The sequence below is a fragment of the Eucalyptus grandis genome, chromosome 11 (genome assembly GCF_016545825.1).
Source record: "Eucalyptus grandis isolate ANBG69807.140 chromosome 11, ASM1654582v1, whole genome shotgun sequence".
Lineage (NCBI taxonomy): Eukaryota > Viridiplantae > Streptophyta > Magnoliopsida > Myrtales > Myrtaceae > Eucalyptus > Eucalyptus grandis.
The window spans coordinates 41,040,729-41,053,365 of record NC_052622.1 but is presented as its reverse complement, the minus strand read 5'-3'; the positions used below and the strand labels follow the sequence as shown (position 1 = coordinate 41,053,365).

The 12,637-nt window shown below is 42.4% G+C and overlaps 2 protein-coding genes across 2 annotated transcripts; both read left to right on the top strand.

The window, feature by feature from the left end:
• Positions 1–5,514: 5,514 nt before the first annotated feature.
• LOC120289944 lies at positions 5,515–8,377 on the top strand. The gene is made up of 4 exons (XM_039305347.1): positions 5,515–6,079; positions 6,321–7,070; positions 7,857–8,056; positions 8,162–8,377. Exons 1-4 carry the CDS (start codon positions 5,515–5,517, stop codon positions 8,375–8,377), a joined length of 1,731 nt encoding a protein of 576 aa, XP_039161281.1.
• A 2,233-nt stretch (positions 8,378–10,610) lies between these two features.
• LOC104427899 (RING-H2 finger protein ATL52) lies at positions 10,611–11,171 on the top strand. Its single transcript, XM_010040910.2, has one exon. It carries the CDS (start codon positions 10,611–10,613, stop codon positions 11,169–11,171), a length of 561 nt encoding a protein of 186 aa, XP_010039212.2.
• The last annotated feature ends 1,466 nt before the right edge of the window (positions 11,172–12,637 follow it).

Sequence of the window (12,637 nt, the reverse complement as noted above, 5' to 3'; positions counted from 1 at the left end):
TATTACTCAGTATATGCATATTAGCTTGTGTAATTTTAATTATAAAATCATTGAAAAAGTTATGGCCAATAAACCAAAACCCTAACTCCTAGAAATTATATCTCAAGAGCAAAATGCCTATTTTGGGGTCAACAAATACAAGATAATATTTTCATTGTTCAAGAAGTTCTACATCAGCCTAGAGTGACAAAATGAAAGCGAAAATTTTAGGCGGTCCTCAAACTTCATATGAAAAAAAGCCTATGATAGGAAGAAATGGGATTTCCTATGTGAATGAATGTTGAAAATAGGCTTTTGTGAGAAATGAGTTTTATTGGTTAAACAATGCATCTCCTTGGTATCATTTAGTGTTGGAGTAAATGGGGAGTCTTGTGATTATTTTAGACCAACAAGAGAGATTAGGCAAGGGGACCCACTATCCCCCATCTCTTTATTTTTATGACTAATGTCCTATCCTCCTTGATATTGAAAGCTATAACAAATGGAAGTATAAAGGCATCTAATTGAATCCATATTGCCCTACACTATCAGATCTCCTATTCACAAATGATGCTATATTTTTCATGGATGGTACAATTATCGAGGCTCATAACTTAGCAAATATCTTACATTAGTATTACTTTGAATTTTTTGGACGTGCGGACCCCTCAAATACCTTAACTTTGCCCAAATGGACACTTAAGCGTCATAACTTACGAAAGGTACACTTAAGTGCCAAAATCGGAGTAAAATGGATCACTTGAGTGCCAATCCGGCCAAAAAAACGCCAACGTGGCTTTTTCCGGTGAAGCGTGGCCAAACGGCGCCGTTTTGCACGTTGACATGGCCAAAACGGCGTCGTTTTGGCTGACGTGGAACAAAATAAATAATTAAATAATTAAATAAAATTAAAAATTAAATTTAGTTAAAATATTTTAAAAAATAATATTTAAAAATTTTAAAAACTTTAAAAACTTTAAAAAAATTAAAAAAAAAAAAAAAAGGGAAGGGAACGGGAGGCGGGCCGAGGATCGGCCCTCGGCCGCCGCCGGGAAGAGCGGCGACGGCGGGGGAGGGTCGGCGGGGTCGCGGGCCTCGGCGAGGGCCGGCGAGGCGGCGGCGAGGGCTCGCGAGCCCTCGCCGCCGGGATCGGGCGAGGGCCGCGACCTCGCCGCTAGATCCGGGCGAGGGCTCGCGGCGGTCGGCCGGCGAGGGCCGCGAGCCCTCGCCGCTAGATCTGGGGGCGCACGGCCCTCGCCCAGATCCGGCGAGGGTCGGCGGCCCTTGGCCCGGCCGGGCGAGGGCCGCCGACCGGGGCGCCGGATCCGGGGCGAGGGCTGCAACCCTCGTGAGCCCTCGCCGCCGGTCGGCCGGGTCGCTGGCCCGGCCGGGCCCGCGACCCCGGCCGACCCTCCCCCGCCGTCACCGGCCCTTCCGGCGGCGGGGGCGGCGGCGGCGAGGGCCGATCCCTCGGCCCGCCTCCCCCATTCCTTTTTTTTTTAAATTTTTAAATGTTTTTAAAGTTTTTTAAATTATTATTTTTAAAATATTTTAAATAAATTTAATTTTAAAATTATTATTTTTAAATATTTTAACTAAATTTAATTTTAAAATTAATTTTTTTAATTTTCTTTTGCCACGTCAGGCCAAAACGACGCCGTTTTGGCCACGTCAGCGTGCAAAACGGCGTCGTTTTGGACGCGCTTCGCCGGAAAAATGCCACGTTGGCGTTTTGGCCGGAGTGGCACTCAAGTGATCCGTTTTTTTTCGAATTTGGCACTTAAGTGTACCTTTCGTAAGTTATGGCACTTAAGTGTCCCTTTGGCCAAAGTTATGACACTTGAAGCGTTCTTTTGCCGAATTTTTTGTATTTTTATTTTTAAATGTTCTAAATAAATTTAGTTTTAAATTTCATTTAATTAATTTTTGTATTAATTTTTTACCACGTCAGCACCAAAACGACACCGTTTTGCACTTGCTTCGCTGGAAAATCGCTACATCAGTATTTTGGTTGGATTTTGGCCGGATTGACACTTAAGTGATCCATTTTTCTTCGATTTTGGCATTTAAGTGTCACTTTCGCAACTTTTGACACTTAAGTGTCACTTTGTGCCAACTTTTGGCACTAAAGGGTCCAAATGTCCTTGAAAACTATGAAAAATTGTAAGGGGCTAAGCTTAAGAGACCTAGTTGGAAAAACATGTTTGGAGATTCATTCAAGACTCGAAAGCCATATGGAGTAGACTATTGAAAGGTATTTACTTTCCCAAAGGAGATTTCTGGATAGCAAACAAAGGCCCCCAACCCTCTTGGGGGTGGCAAAGCTTATTAATAACAAGAGATACAATTTGGCTAGATATTAAATGGGACGTTGGTGATGGCAATATGATCATAATCAGAGAGGATGGATGGATGCTCTCACGCAAGATAGAAAGTCTAGCTAATAGAAATGACCCTTAGTTGATAGCATAATTAATAAATCATAATGATGGAGGATGGGATATTTAGTTATTACAAGAGACTTTCGAGGAAAGAATTATTAATGAAATATTAGCTAACTTTATGCCTAACACCTAGACTGGATAAGATACTATGGACAACAAATAACTCAAGTTCTTATACGGTGAAAAGTGGATATAACAAGCTTCAAAACTCAGAAAGATTTCAAATGGTAAATCAACCCTCTACGTCATACCAGCCTCCTAAGAGACTATAGACTGAAATTTGGAAACTTAAAAGCTACCCCAAAGTGAGTGAGGTTTCTAGTATGAAGTTCATGCAACAATACTTTGCCAATGAAGGAAAATTTATACAAGAGGAAGATTTTACCTGAACCAAAGTGTCACTTTTACAGCCAAGCTCTCGAATCTACAAAGCACATCTTTATCTTATGTCCCTAGACAAAGGAAATCTAGTCAAGCCATAGAATCGAAGTTGCCATATCCCAAGAAAATAGCAATCAAATGGACAAATGGACATGGCAGAACCTTACCACGAGAACCAGTTCACAATCCAAACCCCTATTTGCAAAAGTTGTTTGGCTCGCTTGGAAGGCTTGACACACCCTAATTTTCTAAGCAAGAAGACATAATCTAAGTTTAATGATAGACGAAGCAATTTCTGTGACCCAATTGTTTGCAAAACATGGATGTGATAGGATAAATCGAGAAGATACGAAAAGCGTGGAAGACAGAAAACTTCGCCTGTGCCACATTAGAACTTGGGTTCTTCTCTTTCTCCTTCCATTCGGAAGCCGATGCACAGAGAATACTCCAGTCGGGGCCCTGGTCTTTCTCCAGTCATCTCCTAATACTTAGGCAAAGTGCGAACCCGATACACCCGAGTTCTCGTTATGATTATAATCACTGTGATTTCTGGGTAAGATTCATTGGACTACCATATGGGAGAGTTACCTATGATGTGATCGAGGAAATTGCTTCAAAAATAGGAGCAGTTGTGGAAGTAAAACTGGAGGAAAAAGGAAATAGCACATATAAGATGGGTAAAGCCAAAGTGACACTATTGTTGAAACAACCTCTGAAGACTGGCGTGATAGTGAATCTAGATAATAAAAAGCTCTGGGTTGAATTTAAATACGAAAGACTACCCCACTACTGCTATTCCTGTGGCAGAATTGGACATTATACTACAGAGTGTGCTGAGCTACCATGTAAGGAGTCAGGGATGGAGCAAAACTTACCGACCATGTATGGTGATTGGCTGCGGGCTGATGTGAGGGATCTCAGTCCCTATGGCAAAATCTTTTATGGGCAGAAAGAACTCCCCCCTGAAGAAGTGGATGTGGTGCTGGAAACCCCACTATCTCCTACACCTGACACAGAGCAGATTAGTTCAGCAACATCCCAGCAAACACATGTCTACAACACCCAGTCAAGAGATCATGTCACCTACACACCCTCCTCTTCTCGGGACTTAATCATGCTAGACCCGAAATGTCTCCAGAAAAGGGGAAATAGCTGTATTGATGAGGAATCTATCCTGACAATCCATGAAGAACAAATGAAGGAAGCTACAGGAGACCTGAAGAGGACCCCCCCGCAAAACAGAAAGGAAAGAGTGTAAAGGTGGCTAATGCAAAAAAAGCAAAAAGGTTCTGTCCATATGGAGCACAACCATCATCTCAAAGATGCAGAAGAATCGTATCCAGCTTGTGGAAACACCTATTAGGGTGGCAGAAAAGTCAGAACAATGGGCTTTGGTGGCTAGCCCTAATAAGCCACCAAAGTACCCATGAAACTCTTAAGCTGGAATTGTCAGGGGCTGGGCAATCCCCTGACAATCCAGGCATTACGAGTCACTGTGACTCAAGAACGGCCCAACCTTGTTTTCATTATGGAGACAAAAAACTCAGAGCAGAAAGTGCTTAAAATAAAAAGAAGACTTAACTTCCAGAACAGCTACATCGTTAATCCCGAAGGTACAGCAGGGGGCTTAGCTTTATTCTGGGATGATCAACTGCAGGTATCAATTGAATCCTCCTCGGCCACAGCGATCTTTACCCAGTGCCACCTGACAGATCGAGACCAGAAAATGAAAATCATATTTCTCCATGCACCCAATGTATTCAGAGAAAGAATTCAGTTATGGGAAAGAATCTACTCAGCGAGTATATATTACCGGATACCATGGCTTTGCCTGGGAGATTTCAATGAAATACTGAACCACTGGGAGAAAGAGAGGAAGTACAGGGTAGAAACTTACCGGCTAACAGCCTTCAGAGATTTTGTTAATCAATGCTCCCTGATGGACCTGGATTGCAAGGGATGCTCTTTCACCTGGTCAAATAAACGGGAGGGAGAGAACTTGGTTAAAGAGAGACTTGACAGGGCATTATGCTCACATCAATGGAGAATTACTTACCCTGAGGCAGACTGCACTGCACTCCCAGCAATAGGCTTGGATCACTGTCCTATCCTGATATCTCTAGATCAACCAAAAAGAAGAAAGCGAAAGCAGTTCAGATATGAAGCTTACTGGTCTGATGAAACAGAAAGCAAAAACATTATCACAGATACTTGGAATGACCCTGCTGCACAGGACCTTAATCTGGTGGAAAAATTGCAGCAAGTACAACAGAGGTTAATGCAGTGGAGCAAGAGCAAATTCGGCCATGCAAAGAAGAGAATCACCCTGCTCAAAGGAGAACTCCAGAACCTGATGAACAGCAAACAAACACATGAAGAGACATCTCGGGAGAAAGAAATAACTAAAGAAATCGACTAACTATGGAGACAAGAAGAGATGTATTGGGGCATGCGATCGAGATTAAGTTGGATTAAGTGGGGCGACAAAAACACTCGTTTCTTTCATGCAACGACAATTCAGAGGAGATGTAGAAATCAGATAAGAACGCTGAAAAATGAGAGTGGTGAATGGGTAAGAGGGGAACAGCAGGTAAAGGGGATGACAGAACAGTTTTTCAAAAACTTATACACATCGGTGGGAGACCGTAACTGGCAACCTATCTTACAACACATCCCTACTTTAGTGGATGACCAGATGAACCATACCTTAATGGAGAATTTCACTGAGGAGGAAGTTACCATAGCTATGCAGCAGCTTGGAGCTTTTAAGGCACCCGGTCCTGATGGGTTCCACGGAATATTTTATAGAGAACATTGGCCAGTTGTCTCCAAAGACATCCATCAAGCACTGCAGCTCTTATTCACCACAGGCCATCTAGATCCTGCACTAAACAGAACACAAATCACACTGATACCCAAAGTCCCACAGCCAGAAAAACTAGAGCAATATCGCCCTATCAGTCTCTGCAACTTCCTATACAAAATAATCTCTAAAGTCCTTACAAACAGACTCAAACCTATCCTACCCCATATCATCGCAGAGGAACAGAGCGCTTTTGTGGGAGGCAGGCAGATTCAGGACAACATATTGATAGTACAGGAAGTGCTCCACAGACTCCGAACTAGCAACAAGAGGAAGAAATTTCAAGCAGTCTTAAAACTAGACATGCAAAAGGCTTATGATCGCATTGAGTGGGATTTTCTTAAGGCATGCCTAACAAAAATGGGCTTCTGTGACAAATGGATAACATGGATAATGCAATGTGTGAGCACAAGTATCCTTCAAAGATAAACCTCAATGGAGAACCGTTACCTTTTTCAAACCAACCCGCGGCTCGCGCCAAGGAGACCCACTCTCACCTTACCTTTTCATCATCGTAGCCAATGTGTTGTCGATTCTGATGAAGAAAGCTATGCAGGAGGGTACGCTCACTGGGATCAGATTGAACTATCAATGCCCTACTCTGTCCCATTTGCTATTTGCGGATGATTCAATCTTTTTCCTGCATGGAACAGTTATGGAATGTCAAAACCTTGCTGATATACTTAATCAGTACTGCTTTGCTTCAGGCCAGGCAATTAACCTCAACAAATCAGGCATCTACTTTAGTAAAGGATGTCCTACAGATCTAAGAAGAAATATGGCATCTGCTCTTAGGGTTCCAGAAATCGCAAAGACAGGGAAATATCTGGGCATACCTTCAGACTGGGGACACTCCAAGAATGACATGTTCGCTTGGATCCTAGCTCGGGTAAACTCCAAGTTGAGCAGCTGGAAGGAAAAACTGTTATCAAAAGCTGGAAAGGAAATTCTCATAAAAGCAGTAGTACAAGCTATCCCTCAGTACGCGATGTCTATATACAAAATTCCCATATCAATCTGTAAAGCAATAGAGAAGAAGGTTGCCTCTTTTTGGTGGAAAAGCAACGAGAAAAATACTGCAATCCACTGGAAGAAGTGGGATTTGTTGAAAACAGGGAAAGGCGAAGGGGGATTGGGATTTAAAGATCTACAGACTGTTAATAAAGCACTGCTAGCAAAGCAGATGTGGCGCATAATTCAAAATCCAGACTCTTTGTTAACCAGATTATGGAAAGGGCTATATTACTCACAGAGAGATTTCTGGACTGCAGGCAAAGGGTCAAGGCCTTCGTGGGGATGGCAGAGTATCATCATGGCAAGGGACTCGGTTGCTCCTCAAGTCATGCATAGGATTGGCAATGGCAAAAACACTCCAATTAGAACAGCGAGATGGCTAAAGAGTGGTATAATAGAAGGCCCAAAGATCACAACATGAACCAGAAAAAGTCGCAGAACTCATATATTCAGACACAGGTACATGGAATGAACCCTTAATACATTCTATGTTCGATGAAAGGAGAGTGCAGGAAATTCTAGCCACACCCATTGGCTTACTCGACGAGAATGACAAGCTGGTATGGATGCACACAAAAACAGGAGAGTACTCAGTAAAGAGTGGCTATTTCATGTTTAGGAAAGCATCTGTTATCACACAGGACAATCAAGCAACATCATCTTACCAGGCCAGTCCTAATCTATGGAAAAATATATGGCAGTCCACAATCCCACCCAGAACAAGAATTTTTCTCTGGAATGCATGTAACAATGCCCTAGCTACAAAGGAAAACTTGCACCACCGTAAAATCGTACCTTCTCCCTTGTGTCCCTCTCGCAAAAAAGAAGCGTAAACGCCGGAGCACACCTTCCTTCTCTCGCCCATGGACTCGTAAAGGTCCGGAGTTCGGCCCCTTGCATATCTGATTCCCAGTCGGCCTCTCTCGATTTGAAGAATGGATGCGACATACAACAGTCTTCAGTAACCTCGGGTAAATTCAACCTAATTGCTGAGGTATTATGGAACATCTGGAAGGAACGAAATCGATTCATCTTCAATCAGCAGATTCCGAGACCAAAATCAATCATAGCCAGAGCAGAAGCATTTATAGAAAGCTATAGATTTGTAAATGGCGAAAAGAACAACAAGAAGAAAATCGAACACTTATCTGACTCTTGGCTTCCACCTCCTCCAGGAACGATTCGTATTAATGTGGATGCAGCTTTCGACCCAGATTTGGAAAGGAACACAGCAAACACCGATACGACAGAACCTCCCACTGAGATGACAGAGCCTCCTCGACATCGCGCGGCCATACCATGTGTATGCAGAGATCACCGAGGCCTCATCGTTGATGGTTTCGCGAAGCCAGTCGCTGCGACTTCGGCTCTCCAGGTAGAGACGATCGCGATCGTCGAAACCCTAAATTTCATCGAGACCCGGAACTTTCTCTCTCCTCAAGTACACTCTGACTGCTTATCTCTTGTACACGCTTTGAAGACTTCAACAGAGTTGAGTTGGGAACTGAATCCGACCGGGAGCCGGGCCCAGGCAAAATTACTTCACCTTCCGGGCCTGACGTTGGCCCACTATAGCAAAAACTTAAACCGCCTTGCGGACTGGATCGCGAAGGCATGCCGAAACAACTCTCTACCCCCAGACTGGATTTATAATCCCCCCCTGTCTTATTTGATCTACTATGCTTTGATGCTCTGAGTGTTTTGTTTCATCATATGAAGTAGTAAATAAAATGATGATGGTTTACAGATCAAAAAAAAAAATATGGAGGAATCGGCAACAGGAATATGCAAAAATAGAGAAGGAGTTCTCATGGACAAATCCGCCAAATGGACCTTTACCCCTTTCGCGTTCATTGCCAAAACCCTAACCATATGGGAAGCTCTGCTTTGGTAGAAACTGAAGAGGAAAAATAAACCGAAGATGTACTTCCAATTGATTTGTACACGGTGCTATCATCTGATAGCTCATCAGCGGTTGATTGTATTTTGGGTCGGTCGGAAGCACCATGGGCCTCTCGCTCCATTATACAATTGCATATTTTTGCTGGGCCAGCTAGAAGGAATCGACATACATTTTGAATTGAGAGATTATAATAAAGCGGCCGACTGGGTCGCAAAACTTATCAAGTCGGCTCTCTCCCGATGAATTGGATTGTTAATCCCTCCCCATTTCCTTTTGGTTGATTTTATGTTTGGATATCCGATCCTTTTGTAACCTTTCATCTTCAAGTTAGTAATGAAAATTGGCATTTCTGACCAAAAAGAAAAAAAAAAGATTATGCTTTCCAAAGTATTACCGATTTGCATCAGGCCCTTCCAAATCTCTCGTTGGAGTTTGGCTACTTGAGAGAATACTTCCCTAAATTAAAATGCCAAATTACCTACAGAAGAGTATTGACATGAAGGTTTAGTAATAAAACTGAGTATCTCAATCCCAATTCACAAAATTTGTATATTAAGTATTTTGTAGACACTCGTTGAAAGATAGGGCAAAAAAAAAAAAAAAAGATCTTATTTGGTGTTCAATATGATTTACTTATTGAACACCATTTAGCGTACTGATTTTGTAAACCAGTCTTATTATACCAATGTTACTCAAAAGTAAGAAAAATTGATGCCGAAATATTGTACAATGAATTCTATAATTAATTTACAAAGTCGATATATATGTTGAATAGTTGCAATAAACTCTTATCCAATGTTGAATATAATCTAATTATTTAAAGATCAATCTATGATCCCCAATATCACTCAAAATATTGGTGATAATGTTGGTTCTTTTGTTTTAAATTATTTAAAGAATAAATGTGCTTTTTTTCTTTTTACATATTCAACAACCCTCCATGGAGAATCTGATGTGAGGATGACTTGACGTAAGAAGTTGCTACGTTCAACTTCTCTTTGATGTGACTATTGTTGGTATTCCCTAGTTCTAGGGAAGAGAAATATACCGATTTAACTTGGGGGTGTGAGGCATACGAGGACTAACACTTTAAAATAAGGACCCATCAAGTTAATATGTTAATCATAAGAAACTATGTATATGCTTTTGTACATATCGATATATATTAAAGGTTTCAAATAGTCCACATTTACTAAAAGTCCGCCAATATTTGGGGAGAAAAAGCTAACAATTAAAAGGTAAAAATTGGTCCAAACGTTAGACAAATCGAAATCCTCAAATTTGATAGTAGGAGACAATGGTGACCATAATGTATGCAACTGAACATCACTGAGATATGGGGATTTCGTTTTTCTCAATGAGAAGATCATGGAGGAAAACCCACATTTAGATTAGAGTAATCTAAAGCATTCCAAATCATTGATTAGCAATTTATTAACACTAATAGAGCTGCACGTGGTCATTTCATTTGTCCATTCACAAACCTTGAGAAGCACTAAAGAAGACTATCGTGTCTCTACCTCGGAATTCCGATTGCTAATAGATATTATTGACATAACCTCACAAACATTTCCTGTAATCAGAAATACCAGAGAACTAAAAAAATAATTTCTAAAATGACGCAACCAAGTTCTAGTATTTTTAAAACTGATCCATAAACTGATGCGATAGAATTGCGATAGATAACGGAAATAGACGAAAAATTGTATCATTTCATTTCACCGACGTAACTCTTTAAAATCAATCTTAGCACATATGTCCACATGTTAATTGCAAAATCCTTCCTCCGGGAAAAAAACGAACGGGTCGTTTTCCCACAATGCCCAAACGTTTCGTGCACGTTTAGCAAAATCACCAAAAAATCGATGACGTTGGAAGAACTTTCCTTTGTCTTGAAAGGCTTAGTACCCTTTTATAGAAACCTATATTGATTCGATTAAATATATTACGAATCTCCTTTTGATCTCTAGCAAGTGAATTCTCTCTGCTCCCAGAACACATTATACACACAATTCGGATTTCTGCCATGGACGGAGAGCATCGCCACCACGACCGGAGTTTTGAGATCGATCCGCTGATCATCGGCCTCCTTGGGATCATGGTCGGAGCCATCGTGGTTGCGACCTACCACTGCATCGTCGTCGGCCTCCCCAACCGCAACGCAGCACCCCATCAGGCTCAGCTCAGTAGTAATTCCGACGAGCATGATCAAGAGAGTGACCATCGGGCTCGGAGGCCAAGACGGGCCGGGCCGGGCCTTGCCCTGGTGGAGCTGGACCTGGCCATGATCCGTGACGACAAGGAGGGCTCGGGAGAGGAAGACACGTGCGCCGTGTGCCTTTCCGAGTTCGACGACGGGGTGTCGGTTCGGGTGCTGCCCGAGTGCATGCACTACTTCCACGCGGCTTGCGTCGACGCGTGGCTCTACTCGCATGCCAGTTGCCCGCTGTGCCGAGCCAAGGCAGGTCCTCCGGCGGATGTCGCGTTCGCTATGGCGGAATTCGGCGGCGTTCCGGCGACGGAGCAACACAGAGAGGAGGTTTCCGGGGATTTGGATCCGGCCCGGGGTAGTAACAACGAGGTTTAGTTCCAAGTTTTTTGAATGAGAGGGATTTGAAAGACAAAAGTTACCTCGTCGGTTGGTGAAGTGTGGAAGAAAATGGTGGCTGCACATGAAGATTGAGATCATTGGTAACACGAAACAGAATTGTATTTGCAGTTCACTGAAGTAACGAAGTGCATTCAATTGAACTACGTCGGATCAAAAAATGGTAATTACGTAAATATTCAAATTGAGACATCGATATGGTCAATAGGATGGCAAATAAATATAAAATATTACCGACCTTGATCTAAACTAATTAAACCGTTCATGCATTTCTATTGTAAATCTCAGGCTCCCACTTGGATTACTATGTCATGATTGGTTAGGTCCGTTGTGTTCGAAAGATCGGCGAATTCTTTAAGATATAGAATTGACTAAGTCGATACGAGTTGCCTTTTTCCCTCGACTTTAGATGTAGATCTAGATGCGAGCCTCAGCCAATTTCGCTTCCCCGATTCGATGGTCAACGATCGCACGCGTGGATTTAACGACTCAATTTCCACTTCAAAGTAGGCAAGCAGTTCACACAGCCCCATTGTATAGCCAACGTATTTGGTCTTTGCCATGAACCATTCGCCCCGCTTTGACGGCACGAGGAGAATCGTTTGCCTGGCCCAGCACGAGACGGATTCCAGGCCCGCCCAATGCAGTGATCGGCCCCGGACTGGCTGAGCCCGATACCGACTATCATTCATTACGAACAAGAAGAGAAGTAGAACCCCGCCGAAGCCAGCGAGCTAGTTGGTAGTCTCTAGGGTCGATAGCGATATTTACACTAGTGAAGAATTGTCATACCTAGTATCAGAGACGAAGATACAATCCAAAAATGTAAACAATTTATCAGGGGACGGGATTCAAGTCCACATTCAATGCATCGCTCTTGATTTTGAGTATTCTGTCGAACCTAATGATCAATCACGCAAATGGAAGTTGCAGAGAACAAGCCAATACAGACAGTCATGCCGGAAGCAGGTGGAGAACAACACGTTTGATAAATTTGTATAATTTTTTTGTTTCTTTTAATTTTTTAATATTTTTATTTTATTTTATTTTTTCCTTTTTCCTTTTTTTCTTTTTTTCTTCCTTTTGGCCGGTCACCGGCCGAGGCCATGGCCGGCGATCGGCCGACGAGGCTCGTCGGCCCCGGCGAGGCCGAGCCTTGCTGGGGGCCAGTGACACTCTGGCGAGGTCGCCGGCCCTCAACATGGCCAAGGCGACTGGCCAAAGAAAAAAGAAGAAGAAAAAAATTATTTCTCAGAAGTGTTCCAAAAATAAGAAACAAGTTTTTATTGTTTATTGTTTCTATTCCAAATTTGTTCCCAGAAACAAAAAAATAGATTTGGAACTAAAACGCAAATAAATGCGTTTCTATTTTTTTCTTTTGTTTCCCAAAACAAAAATAAAAATAAAAATTGTGTTCATGACAGTGAAGGTAATTGTCTGAGCAG